At 37.2% G+C, this 26,923-nt stretch overlaps 1 protein-coding gene across 6 annotated transcripts in view; it reads left to right on the top strand.

The window, feature by feature from the left end:
• The window catches only part of LOC117664595 (signal transducer and activator of transcription 5B), a 43,989-nt gene that overhangs the window by 2,447 nt on the left and 14,619 nt on the right, over window positions 1-26,923 (top strand). For 2 of the 6 annotated variants that reach the window (XM_034415672.2, XM_034415670.3), the window contains exons 2-5: window positions 24,970-25,110; window positions 25,555-25,711; window positions 25,825-25,914; window positions 26,046-26,220. In XM_034415672.2, the coding sequence (XP_034271563.1) occupies window positions 24,983-25,110; window positions 25,555-25,711; window positions 25,825-25,914; window positions 26,046-26,220 (550 nt within the window). In that variant the 5' untranslated portion in view covers window positions 24,970-24,982. Of the gene's footprint in view, window positions 1-178; window positions 255-22,421; window positions 22,651-24,969; window positions 25,111-25,554; window positions 25,712-25,824; window positions 25,919-26,045; window positions 26,221-26,923 lie in introns of those variants that run through there. The other 4 variants (XM_087892111.1, XM_034415674.2, XM_034415671.2 and 1 more) reach the window with 3 other exon arrangements.

Below are 26,923 nucleotides of genomic sequence, written 5' to 3'. Positions count from 1 at the left end.
CTGCTTTCCAAACAGTTTTTACAGATAGTTTATTCTGGTCCATGTCAAAGTTATCAGATAATAGTTAGATAATTAACTATTTTGAAAGCCTAAACAAATAAAATGTATTGTCTGATTCAAAAAGTCCACGTGACAGACATTCAGTTTCATAAATAGGGCCACATTTATCCAACCTGCCAAGGTCTTTTGCATGGAAGGAAGCGTACAGATATGATCCATGGCGTTGGCAAAATGGAGGAATCCCAATTCTTTGGGTATGTAGGTCTTAAGAATATGTAAAGGCTTATGGGAAGCTCTTACATTTTGAATGGGATAGAAACCAGGGAAAGTTAACCTCGTAGTCTATTTTATACACTTTGCTAATACAAGCTTTAGGTAAAATTTATTGATGCTGTGTTTCCCTTATTTTTTATTATTATTTTCACACTGTAAGGTCTATATGTATTTTAATTTCCATAACTTTGTTTGGTTACTTTGTTTTTTATTTTATCCCCACTTAGGCAAGTTCTAAGAGTAATAAGTAGCATTTTGCGGGGGGGTGGGGGTGGGGGGGGAACAATTGCTTCCATTTAGTAAATTTGTAGCTATATTCTAAAACAGACATACTTATGTCTATATCTACATACATATCTATTTCTGTCTCTAGATCTATATAGCTATAGAGTATTCGTCTTTAAAGGCCACTAAAGTACTGTGGGAAGTTATCCAGTGTTAATTTCTTTGACTGATTCAGGTCTTATTAATTATTTTATTTTTAGCAGTTTTCATATTATATCGCAATGCTCTGAGGTAATTTTGGTGAGGAAAAATTTTATTTGGGCAGTCTCTGGCAAGGAAAGACAAACTTTGGGGTCTGGGACATATTTGGAATTATAACTGGTTGTGTTATATAAATGGCCACCATGGAATACTTGCCTATTAACAAAATGGCTACCAGTCTGAGCATAGTCAGTCACAAATCCAATTTATTGGAAATCCAACTAGCCCTCCAGGATAATTTATATCATCCCACTGGCACTTTTGTGAGGTCCAAATACTTTGTGGCACATAAATAAAATGCTAGAGGCTAATTATTTCCTTTGTAGTATGTCGGCTTCCTGTTTGTGTTTTTAAATGCAATTGGACATTCAGAAAGAAATAAAAATGGAAAGCTTTCATATTCTCTGGAACTCTATGAGATCAATTATAGGGAACAAAGGAAATCTAAAAAACTAGAGGTTTACCAGAGGTTTAAGATATGAAGTATGAAATTTAAAGTAATTCCTAACATAAAAATTATGGACTAAATATAGGTATAGATCAGAGGTGGGTTTCAGCAGGTTCTGACCAGTTCTGGGGAACCGATAGTGGAAATTTTGAGTAGTTTGGAGAACAGGTAGTAAAAATTCTGACTGGCCCCGCCCCCATCTATTCTCTGGCTCCTGAGTCCCAGCTGATTGGGAGGAAATGGGGATTTTGCAATAATCTTCCCCTGGATTGGGGAGGGAGTGGGGCTTTTGCAGTATCCTTCCCCTGGAGTGGGGTGAGAATGGAGATCTTACAGTATCTTTCCCTGCCTCACTCACCAAGCCATGCCCATTAAGCCACACCCACAGAACCAGTAGTAAAAATTTTTGAAACCCACCACTGGTATAGATTTAGTCTCAAATTACACTCAGCATAATGGATAAAGAAATGGATGTACCTATCAACATTGAAAATACAAATACTTTCATGCCTAGTATGAAATAGCTTATGTACACAAATATCTGCCTCATGTTCCAGTTATTGGAACATCTAAAACAATATAGTTGACATCCTTCCTTCCTTCCTTCCTTCCTTCCTTCCTTCCTTCCTTCCTTCCCTCCCTCCCTCCCTCCCTCCCTCCCTCCCTCCTTCCTTCCTTCCTTCCTTCCTTCCTTCCTTCCTTCCTTCCTTCCTTTCTTCTTTCTGCCTATCACAATAGTAAGCATTTTGGTATTATATCAGTGCTTTATGGCTGAAGATTTTGTATGCAAGTATTGAATGAAAAATAGATTTTTTGTTCCCATATATTGGCAATTATTTGAATCTACAGCACACTTCAAGCAGCTGTTCTTAGATAAAATCATTCGTTGGTAAGTTGATTCCCCCTGCTCTTAAGTGAATAATTTACAAATACTGTTCCCTTATATAAATGTGTGTATTTTCTTTTTTGTTTCTTTTGCAAAGTGTCCTTTAGATTTCTAACTACATTATTTTTATAAGCATAGGTAGTGCACTTTTAAGGACACAGTGGCTCAGTGGCTAAGATGCTGAGTTCTTGATCGAAAGGTCGGCAATTCAGCAGTTCGAATCCCTAATACCGCGTAATGGGGTGAGCTCCTGTTACTTGTCCCAGCTTCTGCCAACCTAGTAGTTTGAAAGCACATAAAAATGCAAGTAGAAAAATAGGGACCACCTTTGGTGGGAAGGTAACAGCGTTTTGTGCGCTTTTGGCATTTAGTCATGCCAGTCACATGACCACGGGGACGTCTTCGGACAGCGCTGGCTCTTCAGCTTAGAAATGGAGATAAGCATAGCCCCCTAGAGTTGGGAACGACTAGCACATATGTATGAGGGGAACCTTTAACTAGTAAGCTTTTAGCTACATAACTAATTCAATATCAATCAGTGCAGCATATGTCATCGCTTATCCTTATGTTGTATTGTCCTATGTAATCAATGTAAATTCCTTAAAAAAAAGCAGAAAAGTAGAATCATAAAATTATTTATTTTTTTAATATAGGATAGTTTGTGTTGTAGGGTTATGTTTTGTGTTTTTCCCCTAGAGAATAAACCAAAGAGTATTAGAAAACTAATCAAGTTTACCTTATGATTAATCATTTACCTTATGTCTTAAGTAAAGTAAAAGTACTTTTGATTACTTTTATAATTAGACTTATTTCTAGGAAGAAAGAAATAATTCAACCTTGAGGAAGAGTTCATCAGCATTGCCTTGTCTTGCTCTAAGTGTAGAGAGAGGGACTACTAGGATAACTTTGTTCATATTTGGGCACATATAAAGACCTAGCTCTCTTGAGAAGTCTATAATATTGGGAAATACATTAAAAAGATGTTTAGCAGCAAGTGGATAGACTCAAGTTGAGTAGCAATGGGTGCATTGTTGGGATCAAGTTGGGGACTGGAAAAAATTTGTATGACTAAGAATTAACACATAATCATATGACATAATCAATCAAGACAATTTCAGAAGGAGAGGCCTCATTGTAGGGAGTCTAAAAAATCATTCTGCAGTGGAAAAATGAAATCAAAGAACTTCAGTCATGTTTGGAATCTGGCTACAAGTTGTGTACCTATAGATTTTCAGTGCTTTCATGTTTTATTTATGTATATTTTAATGTTCTATAGCAGTGATGGCTAACCTTTTTGCTATCATGTGCCAAAAGCGGGGGGAGTGTGAGGGGGGTCACGCACATACGTGCCCACATCCATAATGCAACACACCCTGCCCCCTGAACATGCACGCGTGACCCCCCCGCGCTCTCCCCGCTTTTGGCACATGGTGGCACAGTGGGCCCAGTAGGCCCATTTTTCGCCCGCCCCAGGCTTCAGAGGCTTTCTTGGAGTCTGGGGAGGGCAAAAACAGCCTTCCGCCCGCCCAGAGGCCCTCTGGAGGCTGGAAACAGCCTGTTTCCCAACTTCTGGTGGGCCCAGAAGGCCCGAAAATCAGCTGGCCGGCATGCGCAGGTGTGCTGCAGCTGAACTAGGGTAATGTTTGTGTGCCCACCAATATGGCTCCATGTGCCATCATGGTTCTACAGGGTTGACCAAGAGGATAAGAAATCTTGGAGATAGGTGCTCTAAAACCATGGCCACCTATATTTCAGTCAATGCTTTTACACAATGTTTGCTTGGGTCATTTATTTTGTCCTCCACTTCTAGGATAAAACTCTGTAATATATATAGCATAAAGGAAATAAAAGTTTTCCTTAATCAAGATCTAAAGTTCAGGGTATGACACAAAGATAGACATTATTACCTAAGGATTGCTTAAAAATATTGCTCAAGTTTGCCTTTTGCAGTATTATAAAATTGGCAAAGTATTAGTATGCAAGTGCAAGTACACAAACAGGTACCACTTTGGTAGGAAGGTAACAGTATTGAGTGCACCTTGATGTATAGTCATGCTGGCTACATGACCGCAGAAATGTCTTTGGATAATGATAATGAGATGAGTACCGCATCCTAGAATCGGACACAAGAAGACAAGGGAAACCGTTATCTTTACCTTTTTAAGATGGAAAGACAGTAGAAGCTGGAGATGAGCGTATTATATTTTATTAATTTTATTTTAAATAACCCTTTCCGTTTCCTCCTCCAGGTTCTACATATTCAGTTCCTCCAATCTCTCCTTATATGTTTTTTCTCTCATATCTTGCACCATTTTTGTTGCCCATCTCTGGACTTTCTCAATATCTTTTTTTAAGTGAGGTCCCCAGAACAGGACACAGTATTCAAATAGGGTCTCATTAAAGCCCTATATAGCAGGATTAGGACTTCCTTTTTCCTGCTGGTGATCCCTCTAGTGATCCATCCCATAATTTTGTTTGCCTTATGCAGATGCCTGGCCACACTGTTTGCTCTTTTTGCAGCCATCTGCTATGAGCACACCTAAATCCTTTTCTTCTGTTGTTCTGTTGTTCTGCTGTACCACCAATACTGTGCCCTGCCAGAGGATTTTTTTTTTACCAAGTGTATGATCTTATACTTAGAAACTCTGAATTGCAGTTTCCCTATTTTTGACCATTTTCCAGCAATGCTAAATCATTTTCCATGTTATGAATATCTCCAGGAATATCACACACCTTTATTATTACAGAACTTTGTGTCATCAGCAAAAACCTTACCTAGCAATCCTTCTGTTATATCACTTACAAATACATTAAGTAGAAAAGGACCTAGGACTGAGCCTAGTGGTACACTTCTTGTGACTGGTCTTTGCTCAGACAGTGCCCCATTAAAAATCACTGAGATCTATCCATGATCCAACTTCCTATCTACTGAACCACCCAGTGGTTAACCCTAGCCCAGTGACGGCTAACCTTTTTGCCGTCACATGCCAGAAGTGTGGGGAGCGTGGGGGATCACGTGCATGCGTGCCCACACCCACAATTCAATGATCCCCCTGAGTATGTGCACGTGAACCCCCCTGCGCGGCCCCCACTTTTGGCACGTGATGGCATGGTGGGACCGGAAGGCCCATTTTTTACCCTCCCCAGGCTCCAGAGGCTTTCTTGGAGCCTGGGAGTGTGAAAACAGCCTCCCGCCCCGGGAGGTCCTTCAGAGGCTGGAAACAGCCTGTGTGTCCTGACATCTTGTGGGCGCGGAAGCCCCGAAAATCAGCTGGCCTGTGCGCTGGAGCTGAACTAGAGCAATACTTGCATGCCCACTGATATGGCTCCGCGTGCCACACCTGCCATAGGTTCGCCATCACGGCCCTAGCCTGTACGATGAACTCATGATGTGGAAATGTATCAAATGCTTTGCTAAAATCCAAATCTATAGCACCACCTTTGTCCAATCACTGGTGACATAATTTTAAAAAGTCAATCTGGTTGATGTGATAAGATCTGCCCGCAATAAGGGCAAGCTGTTTTGGGTCTTTTGGGGGAGGTTATGGGGGTTATGTGGGTTTTGGTCTTCTCCACCACTTATCCTTCAATACAGTTTCTAATTTTCAGCTATTCTGAAAAGTATTGTTGTCTTTATCCTTTTGATGATCTGCTTGTTGAGCGCTAATACAATTTTAAGCAGATTTTTACAAGGGATGTAAACATGTTCCTGTTTTGTTCTGGAGAATCCCATTTTAGAGTATTAGACAAATCTGATTGCAGAAAAATTTGTGGCAGATTAGGTTTCAGTTTTAGCCACATTTCTTGGCCACACCTTCACACATTTGCTGATCCTGAGTTAATAGAGTGGATGAATAGAGGAACTAATTTAGTGAGTGACAACGAGAAATTCAGCAATACCAGCAAGAGTGGCTGTTTTTGTATTATTTTATGATTACTACTGATGTGCCTCTAACTGTTCAGTAATACAAGCCGGAGTAAGTCATAATATAGTTTATTTTGGTTGAGTGTGATCTGTGAAACTTGCTACAGATTAACTCTATATTATATTCATTATAATAGTAATTTCTTTATCATTAAATTACATTAGCATATAATATGAATACCATATGTATTTCATAAATATATATGACGTCTATATTATACACTAATGTAATACCTAGAAAATACAAATTGTGCTCTGGAGTGTGTGAAGATGCAAAGTCGTCATCTACCTGCAGCTCCTTAAAGCAGCTGTGTTTTTTCTTGGAAAAAGATGGCTGCTTTAAAAAGATTACAGAAAACTACTGCAGTAGTGGTCCTGCACAATCCAAAACATCTGTCTGAAACTGGTCCTGAAGCATTGCGCAGCCCTGATAGCTACTGTGTTTCTCCGAAAATAAGACCCTGTCTTATATTTTTTTGAACTCTGAAATAAGCATTTGGTCTTATTGTCATGCACTCAAAAGCCCGATTGGGCTTATTATCAGAGTATGTCTTATTTGGGGGGAAACAGGGTAATACTGTAGTTCATGAAGGCAAATATACATTATAGAATCATTTCCCTTTTTCCTATTCTGTCTAGTTTATGTTCAGTATATTCCCAATACATATTCCAATCATTGTAAATTGTACTTTTAGTTACATATTTAAAAGGACATTTTAAGTATTAGGGAAATGATAACAATTTATTGTCACATGCAGTGGCAAATTATGTATTTTTTTCAGTCCTTTTCTTCATTGTTGTAATCCTGGTGAAGTTTACATACATGCACCCAAGAGAGAAACTAGTGCCAATGCAATTATGTTTGTCAGAATAAGAATATTGGATGAAAAAATAAACCACCTTATGTTTTATCTTTATAACTATAATCTCTATATTCATGTCTGTTATTTACAGTTTAAAAACTGCACATAGTTTCATAGTATAAAGTTGATGGCAGGAGGAATTTGGTTCTTAAAACTAATTGTAAAAATAAAAACAAATGGAAAAAATCAGGAACGCGGCCTGTTCTTAAAAGGTTACAACTCCTATGAGATTTCAAGAAGCTTCTATGTAGGAACTTTTCCTGTACAATGTCCCTATCCCTTCACACATTTTATACAGGGTTCAAATGATGTTGCTTCTACTGCTAAAATTAATATGTCCTTTTTCTTTTACAGAAAATAAAACAGACTCTCATAAGGAGGAAAAGATAAATAAGACTACACTGCACAATTATTGATCACAAATGAGTGACAAATTTGAGGAGACCTTATAGGTCTCAGCCATTAGGGCATGTTGGCACACAGTATTGGGTAAGGTATCAGACTGCATTTCATTTATACCAACAAATATGACAAATGGTTGTCTTTCTGTATTGGGTAAATATTTCTGACTATTACTTCATTATGCAATAACTCAAGATATTGTGTAATATTTGAGTTTGCAAGCTGGAAAAATGTACATTTTTATTTTATTCTTTTCCTTTTTCTTTGAAGGGAAAACCAGCAGCCAAGCCGAAAGTGCAAATTTAAAAAAATAAGAAACCATAAAAATACATATAGAAGCATAATTGGAGAGACAGTGTCCTTTTTAAAAAGGCACTCAAATGTATTATTTTTCAGCAAGAACTGCTGTGAAGAATTGCACATTATTGCTACTCTTGCACAGTTTTTCTTTTTAAACAATTTCTGCCAATTATGAGATGGTGGCATTATAAGCCAATGTATAAATTAAGAATGATTGAAAGAATGTGTAAAGTAGCCTGCTATTTGGATGGTGATAAAAGATACAGGCTTGGCTTTGCTAGGTTCCCCAGCTCCGTTTATTTAGAAATGTTCTCTTAGTTTGTAAGTCTGTAGAGATTCTCAGTCATCCAGGTCATGGTTGTCCCAAAGGTGCTTTTTCAGGAGACAACTGGACATCCTTGTTTTGTCTTTTGAAGATGTTTCGCTTCTCATCCAAGAAGCTTCTTCAGCTCTGATAGGATAGTGGGGAATGGAAGGATTTATATTCTTGCAGAGGAAGCTAAAAGTCTGTAGAGATTCTCAGTCATCCAACTGTTCTCTTAGTTGTTCTCATGTTTCGAGTGCACAGCCAGCTAGATCATTCCATTTGAGAAGTTTTGTTGGCTAGGTACATTATTGGTGAAGGAAGAGGCATTTGAAAATGCAGCACCAAAGCTTCCTGATAGCAAAGTAGCAGGATAGCTTGTTTTCCTTGTCCAAGAGAAGGGGTAGAAATACAGCATGAGTATATTGTAGAACATACTGCAGTAGCCACAAAAACATAGGTGCTAGTCTTGCTGGAAGCAAGTCTCCTCCTGTGGAGTCTTTGATGCTTTCTGAATCTGATTGCTTGCCTGCAGATATTTGTTTTCCAGACTAGTAACATCTTCAGTGCTAGAAAAAAGCGAGTTTGCTCTCTGTTTATATACAGTAACTTCAGTGGTGGGTTGCTCCCGGTTCTGTCCGGTTCTATAGAACCAGTAGTAAAACCGGTGGGAGGCTCCGTCCACCTGGTACGATGTCATCATTGGTGATCTGCTCATGTGCATGTGTGAGGTCCCGTAAAGATAAGTAGAATCCACCTCTGAGTAGCTTGATTTGTGTGTGTGTTGGTGCGCAGTTGTTTTCTCCTTGGTAGTTCCTTAATTAGGGCATTGTTTACTGTTTGATTGTTTGGTGTTAATCTTGGTATTAATCCCTGATTATCTGGATTTTGATTGCAGGTGAGGAGATGTTCTGGCCTTTTTCTTTCCCTTTTAGCTTTCGTATTGTTTCTTTTGAATGGTGTGAACATGTTGTTTAGTTCTATATGCCAGTTGAGTGCTGATTTGTCTAAGTGCCAAGCTTCCAGAAATTCCCTAGCATTTTTGAATTTAGCTTGGTTTAAGATTCTCATGGTTTCCCAGTTGAAACTATGATTACGACTGTCCACATGTTGTGAAATTAAGATGTTTTTCATTGTTTATCCTGACCGCTGATTAGTGCTTGTGGATATACTCTGCTAGTCTTCTGCCTATTTGTCTTGTGTAGCGGCTGTTACAATTGTTATACCTGACTCCTGTTATACATATATACATGTTATACATGATTCCTGTTTTTTCTTCATTAGGGCTACTAGGCGTTTTTGTGTATTCAAGATACTTTGGAGGGATTTAGTTGGTTTGTGTGCTACAAAGATACAATGGTTGTAATAGTTTGTTAGTTGCTTCTGATAAGTTTTTTATGTATGGCACTATTATTTTTTTCATAGTTTTTGGTAGTTGTGCTGTGGTACATTGAGAAAAAAGTAAGGAACTTTTTGATAAAGTTGTGTGGTATCCATTTTTTTATGTAGTGATGATCATCAATTTAAATCATGATTCTGTTGGATCTGTTGGATCCAATTACCTCTTTTTTCAGTCTTAAATAATGTCATTACTCCCCTCCCTCCCCAAAAGCTAGATTGTTGTTTTATGCAAGTATCTGCAGCAGCAGTCCCAAACTGGATTCTTAACTCACAAATATGCAATTACTAATTGTCCGTTACCATAGAATATGCCCCCATTATTCCTTGAGAATGGTTCCCCCCAGTTTAAGAATCATTCCCATTAGCTAGGAGTCATGATCTACCTTTCTCCAATAATGGTGGTAATGTATGTCAGTAGTTCCTTGGTATCAATCTGCAAAATTAGATCTACTGTATATTTAATTGTTTCACTATATGATACATTATATTTTGACATTATTTTAAAATTTGTATTAGTATTTGTGTTATTCTTGGCTGATTTTTGTTGTCTTTTGGCATTGTGTTGAAAGACGTGTTCAGAACCAGGTATCCCAAAATCTTAAATTTCTTAATTAATTTCTGCATTCAGGTCTTTAACATAATTTTTTGGGTTTAATGAGCTTTCTCACCTTTCAATCTGTATTTGTATATGTGTGTGTCTATGTCTATCTCACTAGCGTCTTAATGGTATGTAACTTCCTTCCTTTGTTTTTAGCCCCCTCCCCTTCATGTTTCCTCTTACCTCATTGCCAGTTCTTTTTTTTTTTTCTTCCTCTCTTCTCAGCTGATCTACATTTCACGTCATTCACATGAATATATTTTAGGGATTCTTCTTCCCTTTTTTCCATCAATCTCCAGGTCTTTTTAAAAATATTTTTGTTCTAATCTTAGCATATCTCAAAGGCTGCTGATGCATTTTCTGGTGCTATGTATTGCTATTTTCACTCTCTTCTGATACTTTAAAATAGAATATCATGTCACAGATTTGATATATTTTCACTCCTTTTCCTTGCTCTTTATCATTCCTGAAGTGGGGCTATTGCACATTTCTAAAAACTAAAAATTCTTTGATAATTTTAGGTGAGTTTTGTCTTTCTTGAAAGTAAGAGTTGTTTCTATCCATGAACTATGTAGTTATATTAATGAGACAGTTAATTAATTGAGACCAAACAGTAGCTCAGTTTTATACAGTTTCTGGATGAATGGAATGGAATGGAATGGAATGGAAGAATGGAATGGAGTAGAATAGAATTTTTTATTGGCCAAGTGTGATTGGACACACAAGGAATTTGTCATTGGTGGATATGCTCTCAATGTACATAAAAAGACAAGATACATTTGTCAAGAATCATAAGGTACAACCCTTAATGATAGTCATAGGATACAAATAAGCAATCAAATCATACTAGGAAACAATCAGTATAAGTAGTAAGGATACAAGCAACAAAGTTACGGTCATGCAGTCATAAGTGGGAGGAGATGGGTGATAGGAATGATGAGAAGATTAAAAGTAATCCATGATTAATATTTTAGAGAATGATAATAGTTACATATATGCATGTACACATGTACACATGTTCTGCTGTCTAAGCACACTATAACATATACAAAATCATAGTGAAAATTATTATACTTCTTCCTGGGCAATCATCCAGTCATTTGATGAGACAGATAAGGCTGTGGTTATCATAAAAAGGAGTACTTGATATGCCACCGCAGTACGATTGTCATGGTTTTCTTCATAAAGCCATGAAGGAGCCAAGATTTGTTAAATTACTGCATGTACAGAATACAATCATTACCAGATAATCATAGATATCTATCATCCTGGTTAGATGTTCTATTCCTATTGCTGCTGTAGTGTGATTGTCTTTAGATGACAGGAAAAAAAAATCTGTAGCCTGTCCATTCTGGCCTTACATTTGAAGTTTCATGTGCTCTTCCAACTTTTCATGCATTTTTAGGATGTGATATTATATCCTTAATGCTGGTTATAGAGAGAAAACTGGTCCCAAGGAATTATTTGCCAGAACGAATTGATGCTATACCAAGGTAGACATGTTCGTCATTTAACATTTCAGGATAAATTATGATTACTATTGAGCTAGTCATCACATTATTGTATAATGTATTGTGATTACCACTAGAAAAAATTGATGGTAAAATATATTCTACTGGAGTGGTTATAGTAGGGTCTGTTCCCAAGTCTTTTTGTTTCTAAAAAGTTGAGGTTTGAAGGGATGATATAAGCTCTTTTACATGATTTTTCCTTTAGCTTTTCAGACAAGGTGTGTTCTGCATCTTATGGCCAAACAGTTAAAGAGCAGAAGGAATGCAAATTTGAAAGGGCTATATTATTAGTCCTCGAATTAGGATTCGTCACTTAGCAATCATCCAAAGTTATGACATTCCCCCCCCCCACATGATATTTATTACTTGGTTCCAAAGTTCTGATGCTTCCCCACCTGTGATCACAAAACTGCAATTTGGCTGCCCAGCAACTGATCCAGATTAATGTCCGTTTGCAACATCCCACAGTCATATGACCATGATTTATGATGCTTTTACCAAAAACCAGCAATTATTTTTGGGTTTTGGCCATAGTGAACAATGTGTTTGCTTAATGACTGTGGATTCACTTAATGACTATGGTGTTTGCTTAATGATTTCTGCAATAGATTGTAAAATCTGTTCAGTCATGTTTATGACAGTCACAATTTATGATAATAATGGGCTGGCTCTGTTATGGTCATAAGTTGAGAGGTATCTATATTGCACTTTTTCTTGCAGGAGATAATTGTTCCAATTGTGAATCTATCTAAATTAACTGTGATATCTGTTTATTAAAAAAACAAAATAACATAACTTATAACAGGTGTCAAACTCAAGGCACGTGGGCCAGATTCGGCCTGCTGGGTGCTTAAATCTGGCCCACAGGGCTGGCCTGGAAATAGCAAAGGACCTGCCCACTGTGCCTCTGGCAGCCAAAATGGGGCCAGAGGTGCACACACTCAACGCACCACTTTTTGGCTGGCAAAGTGCTGCAGGACGCCGTCAAGGCTGAAAACAGGGGTCCAGGGGGCCCCCTGTAGCTCCTCCGGGCCCCATTTTGGCCAGCAAAGTGCTGCATGAGGCATCTGTCCCGTCTCTCCACCCCCTTCCCCGGCTGGCCCTTGGAGGAGAACTAAAATGCTGATCCAACCCTCGAAGAAATCCAGTTTGACACCCCTGACTTATAACAACATATGTCTTTATTTCTAGTTAGTATCTGGGACAATAGCTCCCGGTTCTGTCCAGTCCTTGAGAACCGGTAATAAAAGCGGCGGGAGGCTGCCCCACCTGTCCGGACATCATAAGGTACGATCTGCGCATGCACAGAAGCTTCTGCACATGCGCAGAAGCACGCGCTCCCGTTGCGAACCGGTAGTAAAGGTAAGTAGAACCCACCCCTGATCTGGGAATATGTAGTATTATACTTAGCTAAACGTCAGGCACAAAGGATCAGGACTATATGTTAAATTGCAGTTCAGAAGATTTATTGCTCAAGCCTATGCACAATAATCTAGTCAATTAAAGTTCAGTACTCAATTGATGCCAAGTAAGGGTCAATGGAATTCAAGAGGTTTGGAGTTAAACTGTTTTTGGCAGTGTAATGACTCTAAGCCAATGATGGGCTTACCTCCATCCCTCAATCCTGCCTGCTCTTCTCCTATATTAATAGGCATTTTGTTTGAAATGTTTATAAACGTACATATATGCAATTTGTAATTCTGTTGGTTTAATGCATGTGCACTACTGTGAGAAATAAATGAAGATGAGTTATTTGATTTAGTCAGCAATTCTACACACACACACACACATACACACATACAGGTGCAAATCTTAGTTCTCCAACATTGGAAAATTAATTAATTCTTGGTTAGATTACAGAGTGCCACTATTATTTCAAATTATTTCAGCAAACAACTGCTGTACTGTTAACTTTGAGTATACCATAATGAGAGAATAATTTTGGTCTATTGAAATCTAGGATTGTCAGTAGAACAACTTTTTATATAATTATGAGGTCCAATTTGTTTGATAGCTGTCAGACCCAATTTGACTTGCAACCAAAATACCTTTTCATTTATATTTGCATATTCCTGAAATAATGTCATATTTTTCTTAGAATACAGATGCACTGCACAGATAGCACCTTTTTTTAGTGGTTTTGTAATTTTCCTCCAGATTAGTTAGTAATAAAAGTAACTAGTTTTAAGGACTTCAAATTTTGCCTGGCTTGTTTAATTCATCATTTGACACTCAGTATTGACCTTATTTTTTTTTAATCTATTCCACTATTCCCTAGTCTAAAACTTTTTTTGCTGGTATATTTTAAAGTCTTGAATTAAGCTCACCTTCTGTCAACTTCAGTGACATGGTTGTGTCACTTTCTTGGCAACAGTATGGAAGTACTTTATATTATCTTCTTCCAGGTAATTTTATTTTGTCTGAATAGTTTACAGTCCTAGGATTCCTAGATGATCTTCCATCCAAGAACTGACTAGACCAACTCTGATTAGCTTCTGAGTCAAGATAAGATTGGTTAGGTACTGCTATCTATTTAGTACTGCATTCTGCTTTAAAATATTAATAGTCCTTTCCACCCATGAAATGATGATAATAATAAACATGCACACCCTCGTAATCTTCAAATTGGACTTACCCCAAATATATATTTTTCATATGACTTCTATCAACAATCTTCTAGCCTTTAAAACTGGAAAAGAACAACTTCTCAAGAAAATGAGAAATCAAATCCTTGCCTAAGATAAGAAAAGGGCTTTTCTTATATAATAATATAAGAAAATAATAGCTTTCCTTGCATCATAATGTTTCTTTAAACAAGGGTAGCTTGGTGTCTTAAAAGAAACTGAATTCAAAATACTGGCCCAATAATATAATTGAAAATCTGGAAATTAAACCCCAAAGAAAATTGGCAGATTTGTCAGTCCCTTTAAAAACAATACTTTATCACTTGCTTAAAATAACAATTAACAGGGATTCCTTCCCTCCTCTCTCTCCTTCTCTCTCAGTCTCAGTGTTATATTTGTCTTCTTCATGAGGCTATTACAATTTTCAGGCATCTATTTATATCAGTATGAATCTGAGTTAATTTATATTGTTTAAGCAAAGAAGTTTTGTTTACTTAATAATTATTCCAAGATAATTAATTTTATACAATAAACCAAATCCCCTTTAAAATTTCTCAATCTAGATCCAGTTGAAAGCACATTAGACTTACCTATAGAAGAATCTGATAAATGACTAACCAATATCCATACATTTATCAATAAGATCCAAAATATTAATAGCACATCATGTTCCACTTCAACCATGTTTATACTACAAATTTCCTTTGATTGCTTAATAATTCAAGCAAATAATTCTAATAACAAATCAAATTATGATATCAAAGGACATTCTTGCCAAGGCATGAAATTTGTAAATAATAGCATAGGCAAAGTGCCATACATACCTGACTCATAGATGCAGCTCATGTACGGTGTCAAAGGGATGGTTAAAGAAGACAGAATATTGAAAGAAATGGGGAATTCAAAAGGAAGGGAAACTAGTTACTAGAACAAGCATAGGTAGAGTTTTAATGTTGTGCGCCACTCAGAGTCACTGTGCATGAGTTGGGTGGTCATAATTTGATAGATAGATGATAGATGATAGATAGATAGATAGATAGATAGATAGATAGATAGATAGATAGATAGAAGAAGAAAATGGAACAGATGGAATTGTAATTAAGCTGTATCTGAAGGACCACACTTTGCTTACACTGCACTTCAGATGGAAATGACTAATACTTGACATTCGGTAGTATGACAACGGATTGGGGGGAGGTATCTCAGTAAGTGACAGAAGGGATTGAATTGAGTCATTGCAAAATTCAGAATAAAGTATTAGGACTTCAAGGTCTTCAATTGCTGCCATCTTTGCTTTGCTGAAGTTTCTTCAGTATATAATATACTGAATTTAGAATTGTTATGGAATGTCATTTTTAAATGTATTTAACCATTACATTATACTGAGACATTATTTTTGCATTCTCAATGCTATCCCTATTACCCTTCTAGAAAGCAGGTAACCACATAGCTTTAACAAAATCCATATTTTAGATATGTTTTATTTTCCTTTAACATATCTAGAATATGACTCTATGCCCAAAGTATAATTATTCACTATTAGATGGTCTTAATAGCATGCTCCCCATCATCCCCCGGAACAGAATCTGCACTAACAGATATTTTGTGTGTAATTGTGGTGGCAAGACTTTTTATTGTATTTGCTACGCAGTGGGATTTGACAGTGAGTAGAGTACAGTATATTTGTTACAGTGATAATATGAGGAACATGTTAGTGTGTAGTATTCTAAATTGGGAGAAGTAAGTGGTGTGTTAAAGGTCATATGTATTTGCAACCTATGTCAATCTGGACTCCAATTACTAACCTGTCACTTTTCTGTATCTATTAGTGGGCTATGCACTTCAGCAGACACATATTCATCCTGGTCATTCTGCATTATCTTCACAAGATCATTGCTACATGTTATGTAACAGCAAATTTCTAAAACAGAAACATCCCACCTTCCTAATTTTCCTACATATAAACCTTTTCCTGCAGGACAGTTCAGAATCCATTGATTTCCTAATAAGTGTGGACAATGGTCAATTCAGAGAAAAAGTGCTTTGGAACAAACATGGGTGCTAATGTGCCATCTATCAGCAACTCCTAAAAGCAGGTTTGAACACTTGGGAATACCATTTTCCCTTCTGGTCTGTAATACAGCACAGGGTTAATTCCTAATATCTAAATTTCTAAGAAGGTACCTTAATATTGTGCTTAGTAGCACTTTCATATTCCTTGGTATCTGCCCTTCCATACTCTATTTAAGATTACCTTTTTAAAAAAAGTGGTGGAAGGTATTGTGAGAGTAGAACCCTAGCCTCAAACATAGTATGCACTTTAAGTATGTTTCTGGATATCATATAGATTGTAAAAGCATTCTTAGAAAATAGAATTGTGGATAATTGCAGCCCCGCTTTTTTTTTTTTTAGGAAAATGTGCTAGTTTGGATCTTTGTCTTCCTACAGCCCAAGGGTGAAATGCTCCCGGTTCCATCCGGATCGGGCGATCCAGTAGCGATTGTGGCAGGTGGTTCGGAGAACTGGTAGTGATGGTAGCATGCGACTCCGCCCACCCGCCCGGGTGTCACTTATTTCCTGCTTTTAAAAGGTAAAAAAAAAAAGGCTCTGACAATCATGCGCCACAGCTGTGATCGTCAGAGCCTTTTTTTTTTTCCTTTTTAAAGCATTTTTTTTAACAACCTATTTGGCTGAAAAAGGCTCTGGCTGTCGCGAGGCACAGCTGTGATTGTCAGAGCCTTTTTTTTACTTTTAAAAGCATTTTTTTTACAACCTATTCGCCTGGACACGCCCACCCGTCACATTACTGCCACCATCAAGCCACGCCCACAGAACCGGTTGTAGCAAATTTTACCACTGCTACAGCCTATGAGATCTCAGATAAATTTCTGTGGACTATAGGGCAAGCCCCTTTATTCTAAATTATTTTACAGAAAATTTTCCTCTCTGGCTATTTACTTTTGCAATTGTTGCTATCAATTTTAACTTAAATTTTAATGCTTCTAGGATAATTACACATGTTCCAAGTACACCAAAGATTTCTCCACAGGCACTTAGTCTTGCTGGGAGTTTCTAGTTCAAAGACTTGAATAATGATTCCCTTCATTATAATAGTGGGTTTTCATATTCATGAGTGAGTTATAATAAAACAAGCCTTTTTTCAGAAAAAAGGTTTTAATGTCTGGGACTTGGTAGTAAGTATTATTGTGATATATGTAGGAAGCAAAATTTTTCTGTTACTAAGTAAAGGAATTAATTATTTTTAAGCTACACAGCAGTTCCTTGAATCCTAACTTCACATGTTTTCAAATATTTTGTAATTTGTTGAAAGAGACAGAAAGAAGTATGGATATTCAGATATTTTAATTTTAGGATTATCTATGAGTAGGACAAAATACAGCATTGCCTGATATTTCTGTATTTTCCAAATTAGTCTTTTGGTACTAGTTTCTTTTGTACAGCAGGTCAGTTTTTAATTTCATCCCCAGATTTTGAAATTTAGAAATGTTGCATTTTTGTTTTTCTAACTCCCACATTGTCCAGTCTTTTTCTAGCCTTTCTTGTAGGACAGAAATAGGCCAGCTGCTTCTGGAAGAAGTCAAAGAAAGACAAATTGGTAAGAGAATAGGGCGTTAATAAATACTTGGCTTGCTTGTGTCAGGACAGCTATAAGCATCTGTCAATTGACAGAAGGTGTGTCACCTTTTAACTGTTTTTCCCTCCAAGGGAAGTGTTGGTGGTGGCAGCTTCTTTCAGGCACCGCTTCCTGTATGACATGGCTGGAGTCAGACTGCTGATCCAGACGGTAGAATAGAAAGTGTCCTATATTCATTGGCAAAAGCAAAAATACCCACACCACAACTTAATCTACTAAAAAAGGCTTATTCCCTGTTTATTTCGGTCTACCATTTGATGTTTATACCTTTGGCAGAACAGGTTGGCTTTACAATTCTGTTTCCCATGGTACACTAAAGCCAATAATATGGCCTTAACTTGGTCTTGGTTTATAATCTGACAAAAATGACCCCTCTTCTTTTAATTGCATGCATACATGCATGCAGCATTTTAAATCATGTTTATAGCCAAACTGCTTCAACAAACTCTTCAATATCTTAGATGTGGAGATTATATGTTTTTATTTTAAACATTTTGTGTGGGAGTCGGTATTTTCATATTTCTTTTCCTTAGTTGATAAACATATTGCTTGTTTTCCCAATAAATATATATTCAATTAGACAGAGAAGGCCAATCAATTATTATCTACTTTTACATCTTACGCAAACAGATAGAGTGGTTTTTAAAACAATTCCCAAATAGCTATCCTGTTTTGAAAATTACATAAGCTGTGACCTTCCTTGACAGCCAAACATGCCTGCTTATGACGTCTCTGATTGCAAGCTCTGTACTTATGGTATATCCCTTTTTTACATACTTTCTTCTTCAGCATTTCTTTTATGTCTGTACAAATGTTAAGGACAGCTTTTAAAGGGCAGGTTATTTTATTTGAGATAAGGTTGGGGGGTTATGTGTTCTGACAATCTTGAACCCCCAATTCTCCTTTTCCTCTTATAAAAGAAGTAGAAGGGGTTTGAGGGAGGCCAGCAACCATAGGATTTTCTTGATAACTTTGGCACTGCATTGCAAAACTTGACTAAATTATCTGGTTTGAAAATAGATGCAGGGGGATTACTTCTCACATTATTTGTATCCCACAACTATGAAGATAGGGATAGCCTAATACCTTTCTGCGGTCTCACTTCCTTCTCTCCACCCTATATGTTTCCACACTCAAAGCAGGATGCTCCAAAAGCCACATAATTATTGTGCAATGAGTCTGGTCAAAAGTGTTTGATGGAGGGGGGAGGGGACAACAAAATGAGCCAAAGCATTTGCTTCTCTGGCATGGTTGGGATCAGATACACAGAGCAGCTATTAAAAGGTTGCAAGTTCCCCTGGGCCTATTGCTACTGGATCTTAAAATTAGTGGTAAGGCACACTAATTTTACAAATATGTTTAATGCAATGGAGAATGTGGAAATAAGATTACCTCTGAATCTGCTTTAATATGCATATATAAGTAATTCTTAATTTACAAGTATTCGTTTTGTTATCATTCACGGCTTATGACTGGTCCTCACACATATAACTATTGCAGCATTTCCATGGTCTTGTGATCAAAATTCAGGCATTTAGCAATCAGCATATACTTGCCATGGTTGTGGTGTTCTGGGATCATGTGATTGACCCTCAACCTTCCCATCCAGTTTCTAACAAGCAAAGTCAATAAGAGAAGCCTACAACTATGTCATTCACTTAACAACTGCAACGATATGCTTAATAATCATGGCAAAAAAAGGGTAATAAAATTGGGCACAACTCACTTAACAACTATCTTGCTTAACAATAGAAATTTTGTTCCTAATTGTGGTCATAAGTCTAGGACTACTTGTATATTAGTATCTTAATTTAAGTTTGGTTGGGGTGAACCCGTAGTTCCAGTATTTGCTTGCCACACTTACAAGTTCCTTTTTAATGATAGTGTGTTTTCTGTACTTTGTTTGAAAAAGGAAGTACATTTATTCGCGTGGTGAAATAATTGTTAAAAAGAATTACATAGAGCTGGGTTAGAGAGAATTTTGTATAAAGGAGAAGAAGGTCATGACATAAGGTGGAGAAGTGATAGCTTCTTTTTTTATATAATGTCTGTAAACATAGATATTCATCTTGCTACCTGCAGGCCTCTATTCTGAGAGGCAGTAAATTATGCTCTAAATATGAGCTGTTGAGAACTAGCAACAGATGAGTATCTTTATGACTGTATTTGAAAATCTTCTAGAGCAACTTTGATGATCTCTGGTGTTTTAGGTGGGTGTTTGGCTATTGTCATGATGATGATAATTATTGAATAAAAACAATGTTTTCCAGTGAAACAAGAAGTAATACATGCTTTTTCTATCTAATAATCTTTGATCAATAATAGCCTGTAAGAATAACTAATATAGTTTACAGCCCATTTTATTAGAACAGAGTAATGGAACATCTTGGTTCTCCTTGATCTCTCAGCAGCTTTCAATATAGTTTCTTTCTGTTCTGTCTGTTGGAATTAGGACTAGTGTTAAGATCATTTTCTTCCTTGATTTGTAGTCAGATCCAGTTAGTATTGACCAGAGTTGAAGGGAAATCAGGTCTGAAGCTCCTATTATGTGTGGATCCTCAGAGCTCACATTATTTGGATGGGGAGAAATGGCCTCAAGTTGAATCCTAACAAGATTAAATGGCTGTAGGTTTGAATCCCTGGAACTGGGAGATTCACAGATTCACTTGATGAGGCAGACGACAATTTCTAAATGTAATGTTATATATTTATATGCAGTTGCACTTCCTCCTCAACAGATGCACAATTGAGGGTCCTCTTAGGTTCACAACTCCTGCTGGAAGAGCAAATGGCATCTGTGTCTAAGAAGGCCTTTGCCAAAATCCATTTTGTGTGCCAATTGTATACAGTTCCCACTATGGATGTATAATGTGTCCAAATATATATGTAACTGTTTGTAGGGGGAAAATGTAAGATGAGAACAAGAATCAGAATCTTGTGAAATCTCTTGATAATTGATGTTTTATAGGAGGCAATGATGATAGGTATTTTATGAATGACAAACCTTCCACATTTTGTGAGGATATCCACAGTATATTTTCAGAATTCTAAATGAATGTCTAATGCTATGTGGAAATCACCTTGGGAGCCAGGAGGAAGTGCCCACAGCCCAGTAAAAAACTGAGCCCAAAGGACAGGTAGGGATGAATAAAGCTTCTAAGAAATAAAGCTTTCCCTGATTTTCAGGAAAATAAAAAGTAAGGGTAGGAAAAGGTACTTTTAGAATTTCATTACTGTAATGTTACAATAAGGTCAATCTTGATTCTCATGATTGGTACTTTAATCTACATGTAAAGGGCTACATGTAAGTATCTCATTTACCAGAATGATGGAGTGAGGAAGCAACAAATAAGGCAGCTATAGTAACATGTAATTAGGCTTCCCAAGTATTTCAATAAGATACCTTCTAATGCTTCACTTGTACTTTTGGTATCTGGTGATTGAAATAAAATACAATGACCAAAGCTATTGCAAATTAAAAAGTAACACTTTAATTTGTATTTTATTAGTCACAATACTAATTGAATTCAGTCTAGAGGAATATATTTTCTTATTTATTATGCCACAATATTTAATTAGAACATCTTGTGAATGCTGGTCTTTTCATTGTGCTGTAATTGGCTATACAGCAGATCTAAAGTTTTTATCTATATTTCTTGCTGGAGTCATAAAAAACCAGAATTTGCGTACAAAAATTTGTTATTAAAACCACAAGTTGACCAGTTTTTCCTTCCTCATTAAGGAAAATGCCTCCTCTGATGGTGATGTTTGCTTTGAAAAATAACAACTGCTGAGTCTGATCTACATATTTGTATCAGGATCGCAGCAATAGTAGAACTAATTACAGATAGGGCTTGTTTATCAACCACTTCATTTAGCAACTGTTCACAGTTATGATAGTGATGAAAAAATAACTTTACAACAATCATCACATTTATAACCTTTATAGGACTTGAAAGCCAAAGGCAACTGAAGTAAGATCATGAACATAGTCGCAGTTTCACTTAATGACTTCTTTGTTTAACAACCGAGTTGTTGGTTCTAATTCTGGTTGCTAAACTAGTACTACTTGTAAATTCTTGCTTGCCTCTTTAGAATGGGTACCTCTCCCTTCCTCCCTGCACAGATCCAAGAGCTAGGTCTGTGAACCAACAAATGGGACCTCAAAAAATGGGGCTGGGCTCAGTGGAGTGAGAGAGGGGTTTATAGAGTAAGCCAAAGGAAAGAATAGTTAGGCTAATATAAGTAACTCTGTATAGTCTTCTTGGCAAACTTTGTCCCAGTAAATAATGTATAAAGTAGCACATACGTGCAGCCTAAAGGGAATATGGGCTGATACTTTTGCTTCCCATCTCCCTCTAGTGTTCTGCTAGACTTAGACAGTATTTCTCTCCTTTCCATCTCATTGCAGGCAAAAGATCCATGGACCTTCTACAGTAACTACAGCCCCTGTGGCTTATGGCCCACATTTTAGGAAGCATTGGCAAAAAAGTTAATTTTCATATATCTAAACCCAAAACAAAATGCATTATCAAGTCCATTCTGTACTATGACAGTAAGGAAAGATTGTTTTGTCACCAGTGTAGCCTTGGAATATTGCCCAGACAAGCTTTTCCTAGTACTGTAATTTCGAATTTAATCTGTCTTAGCTCTTTAAGAATCCTTGAATGTACATATTTGCAAAAGTACTCTTCTTCCGAAGGACGAATTTCAGCTTATAAAGCAGAGAGCGAGAGCTACGGACTTAGTTGAGTGCTAGCGACTTGCTTGAGTGCAGCAGCCTTCTACAGCCAGTGTACTCAATCTTTGAGTGCAACAGTCTTCTGCAACCAGTGTGCTCAATCTTTGGCCAAATATTGGCTGAGAAGAAGCAAAGGGGAAAGGTCTCACTGCAACAGTAGCTGCAGAGTGAATAATAATTGGTCAACTTCATTTCATTCAGGTACCTCCAAGGGGAGGAAATTTCATCAATATGTAAGTAAAATTTGATTTCTTGCTTCTCATTTGTAGGTGGATACAACTTCAGATTCAACTTTGGATAGCATTGTATTCTTACTAACTAAATGTCTTTACAATTCCAGTGTTTGTTTTTCAGGTGAATTTGCTAATAAGGAAAAGAAACGTTCATTCTGGTTTACAAGAAAGTTTCCTCCAACTTTGTTGGAACTGGGTTTAATGTTTAGGAACTGTAACTTTTGAAAAACTTCCCCTTGGGTTTGCTTTTGGAAAACATCTTGTAAGATATGCTATTCTCTATTTCTCTTCTGTCCTCTTCCCCCCAAAAAGCTTAATATTATGGGGATAGGTAGGTAGCTTATCTGTATATATTTGATTTTTTGAGTACAGCAAATAACTGTTGCCTCTGTCAAATCCGTTATTTAATTTTTAAAAATATGTTACCTTCAATTTTTAGTTTCAGGAATACAATCACTGACTTTGAAATAGAGAAGCAGCACTAGAAGGAAGTTAGCAGGAGCTGATTTTTCCAACTCTACTCTGGCATAAGTTTTCTGATTTGAAAACATCTCTGTTAAATTCTCTCCCCTGATTAATAGGTTTAACTTTGTTGCAGGTGACTAAAGAAATAAACATTAGATAGAAGCACTTTCTTCTTCCTAGGTTTTAGAGATCTATTCAAATTTCTTCCTACTTGGGAAGGGGATATAAAGTTGAAAAGCTCACTTTTTTCAGAGTCATTCCTTTAGCACAGGGCTGTCCAACTCCCAGCCCATGGGTCGGATGTGCTGGCCACGCCCATGTCCAAGTTAACGAAGACTATCATGATAAGTCACATGATGCTATTGTGGTGATGTAGTTGCTTTAGCACTATTCTAATGAAATCTAAGCTATTTTCTGGAATCAATGGACAATAGAAGCTCTCTTGATGAAACTAGAATACCTGTTTATTGGGATAATTCTGTGAAACAAATGATTTGATTTTGTTGGATCAAGGGTTTTCTATGTTACTTTTCAATATAAAGAATATAGTAAACTAACTTTGGATGATAGTAACATGTTAATTAGGTATTTTAAGAAGCAAGAAATACTTGCTTCTTAAGCAATACCTAAGAAATACTTAGATATTATAAATTTGTAAGAAATTTAGAAAATAGACCTGACTTAAAATGAATCATAATGTTAAAGATAAATATTTTCAAAACTTAAGACTATTTCAGGAGATTTTCTCTTTTTCCATCAGTTGTGCTTTATTTATTCCTAGGTTTTTCTTGCCTTTACAATAAACATCAAGCAATTTTTTCCCCAATTCATTCTTTCAGTAACATATCCAATAGTTTCTGGCACTCTTGCTAGACACCTAAAAGCATGTGGGTGGATGTTGCTGTTGAATGATTGGGGGAGAAAGCAGGCTGCTGGAGACAGCTGATCTTCTGGAAGGAAACTGTTTCTTCCTGTCAGTGCAGCTGGGAAACAGCCGCAAAAGCTATAGGCATAAATTGCTATTGTAGAAGTGTAAGTACTTGTGGGCAATGGCTTATATTAAGCCTTGTGACTCACTGTTGTAGTCTGTCTGATGTTTGATGCAACTTCTGTTAGACAGGTGCCAGATCCAAATGTATATATCAACATTATAGATGAATGATCTATAAAAGTCCTTGCCAAGATCACCCAAAATGCCTCTAGGTGGCTTATAACAATTTAACTTTTACTTCCATTCCCATATCAGGTAATTTATTGGTATTCTAAGCTCTACACCTTATGGTACACTTACGTACTCAGTTTAAAGTTTTTGCACAATTTTCTTTTCACTCCGCATCATCACAGCACATTGTGTTTCTGTATAATTTGTAGTGTGGGACTATTTATCACCGCATCTCATCTCATGTCAATTCCTTTCTGTAGAAATTAGATGTTTCTTTGAACAGAAGTAGGTATATTTACTTATTATTGCTGGTCTGTTTCTCTAATTTAAATGAATGCAGCAAGGGTGTCGAGCCACATGTGGACACATCCAGGCTTCCTTCTTGGATTTGGAACTTCCTGGTTGGGGGCGTTTCATGTTCATTTTTTTCCCTTTCGCACGGACTGGGACAAGACAAGCTGAAAAAGGGTCTATAGACTAAAATTGACTAAAATATCAGAGACAGCAAAAATCCCTATGATTGAAAAAATCCGTATGATTTTTGGGCAGCAGCTAAGAATGCTACTGAGTTTTCCTTTCTAAGGAATGTTTCTTCCTCACTCTTAGCCACCAGACCCAGAGCAGCAGCATTATTAAGGGATTGGAAAAAAATCCAAAATCAATGCATTTATGCTTTTCCTTGTTTTCATTAGGAGGTGCTAAGTTATGGCAGTGTGGATCCAAGCTCAACAACTTCAAGGAGATGCTCTAAGACAAATGCAGGCCCTATACGGACAACATTTCCCTATCGAGGTTCGCCATTACCTCTCCCAGTGGATTGAAGCCCAGCCATGGTAAATGAGTGTGAAAACCTGGTTGTCCAGCAGCATTTTCAGCCTTGCAGAGGGATGATATGGAATGGGATATTAATCTTTTATAATTGAAATAAACCTTTGTCTTACATTATACAGGAAGCATGTTATTTTAGTTCTATTGTTCTGGTCTTGAATAAGGTTTTCTCCCCTCAGATTACCTCACTGCAGTGATAACCATCATCAAGCAATGCATTCACATGACATCACATTTTACATCACATTGCTTATTGATGAAAATTATGATTCCAGTTGTGGCCATAATTCATGGACTACCTAGAATTTCTGCCTATTGTATGAATATCCAGAAATAGCAACATATGCTGTCTTTGCCTTCTCATTTTGACGCAGATTATATGAAAGGTTCCTTTATTGTCCTCAACATTTTTATGCACATATCCTTCTGCTTTGTGACCCAATTTTCAGGGATTCCATAGATCTTGACAATCCTCAGGAGGGTGTCAGAGCTGCGCAATTGTTGGATGGACTGATTCAGGAACTTCAAAAAAAGGCAGAGCACCAAGTGGGTGAGGACGGCTTCCTTCTAAAGATCAAACTTGGTCATTACGCCACTCAGCTACAGGTGAGTTACAGAGGCTGGGAATTTGGAAAGTAAAAGATGGTGTTTTCAAACGTTGCTGTGAATGAAAGGCTAGTTTCCCACTCTATCTTAGGTTGTTTACTCTTTCTTTACAGAATACATATAAACACTGCCCTCTGGAGTTAGTACGCTGCATTCGACACATCCTATACCACGAACAACGTCTAGTGCGAGAGGCTAGAAATGTGGGTATGATTTACTTTTACATAAATGTTTCTCCTTCCTATATTCTTAATATGGCCAAATATATATATATATATATATATATATATATTTATCCATACTTTTTTTAATTCTTAAATTTCCTTATTTACAGAGCCCTTTACTGGCCAGTAGCATGGCTGACGCCGTGACTCAGAAGCATCTTCAGATCAACCAGACTTTTGATGAATTACGCCTCTTCACCCAGGACACTGAGAACCAGCTGAAAAAGCTTCAGCAGCATCAGGAATATTTCATCATCCAATATCAAGAGAGTCTTCATCTGCAAGGTATATCTGTGGGAATAGAGGAGGAATAGTATGTCATTTCCAAGATTGTAGTTCAGGAGTGAAATGCTTCCAGTTTTGGACTGGATCACCCAATCGGGTAGTGATGGCGGCGGGTGGTTCAGATAACCGGTAGCAAAAATTCCTGCCCTCCCGCCCCCCCCCCCCCCCATGCCCAGCTTCGGCTGAAGAGGTTGTAGAAAAAATGCTTTTAAAAATAATAAAAAAAAAAAGCTGGCCACGTCCACCCAATCACATTACACACCCCCTTCCAAGCCATGCCCACAGAACCGGTAGTAACAAATTTTACATTTCACCACTGTTTTAGTTCTAATACTAATACTAATATCCAGTCTTCATAATACAAATGATGGAGTAATAGAACATACATTTGGATATGAAACACTCCATTGTCAACTCTGGCATCTCCTGGTAGCATTAGAACAGACCTCTGTTGAAAATTCTGCAGAACCAGTTTAAAGTGAAGTCAGCTGGATGTATGGGATGCCTTTCAATGTTCTTTAACTGCATTTTTTAAAAAAGTAGTACAGGTAGGTCTTGACTTACAGCCAGTTAGTGATTGTTCAAAATTATGATTGACCTAAAAAAATGGGATTTACAACCTGGATTCTGACAATCAGATTCCCTTCCATGGTCATGTGACTGAATTTAGGGCACTCAGCTGTGCCCTAAGGCACTCAGGCAG

Source organism: Pantherophis guttatus, chromosome 4, assembly GCF_059756535.1.
Source record: "Pantherophis guttatus breed Tessera chromosome 4, ASM5975653v1, whole genome shotgun sequence".
Classification (NCBI taxonomy): domain Eukaryota; kingdom Metazoa; phylum Chordata; class Lepidosauria; order Squamata; family Colubridae; genus Pantherophis; species Pantherophis guttatus.
The sequence above is the reverse complement of the archived record's forward strand: the minus strand, read 5'-3'. Positions and strand labels throughout refer to the sequence as shown.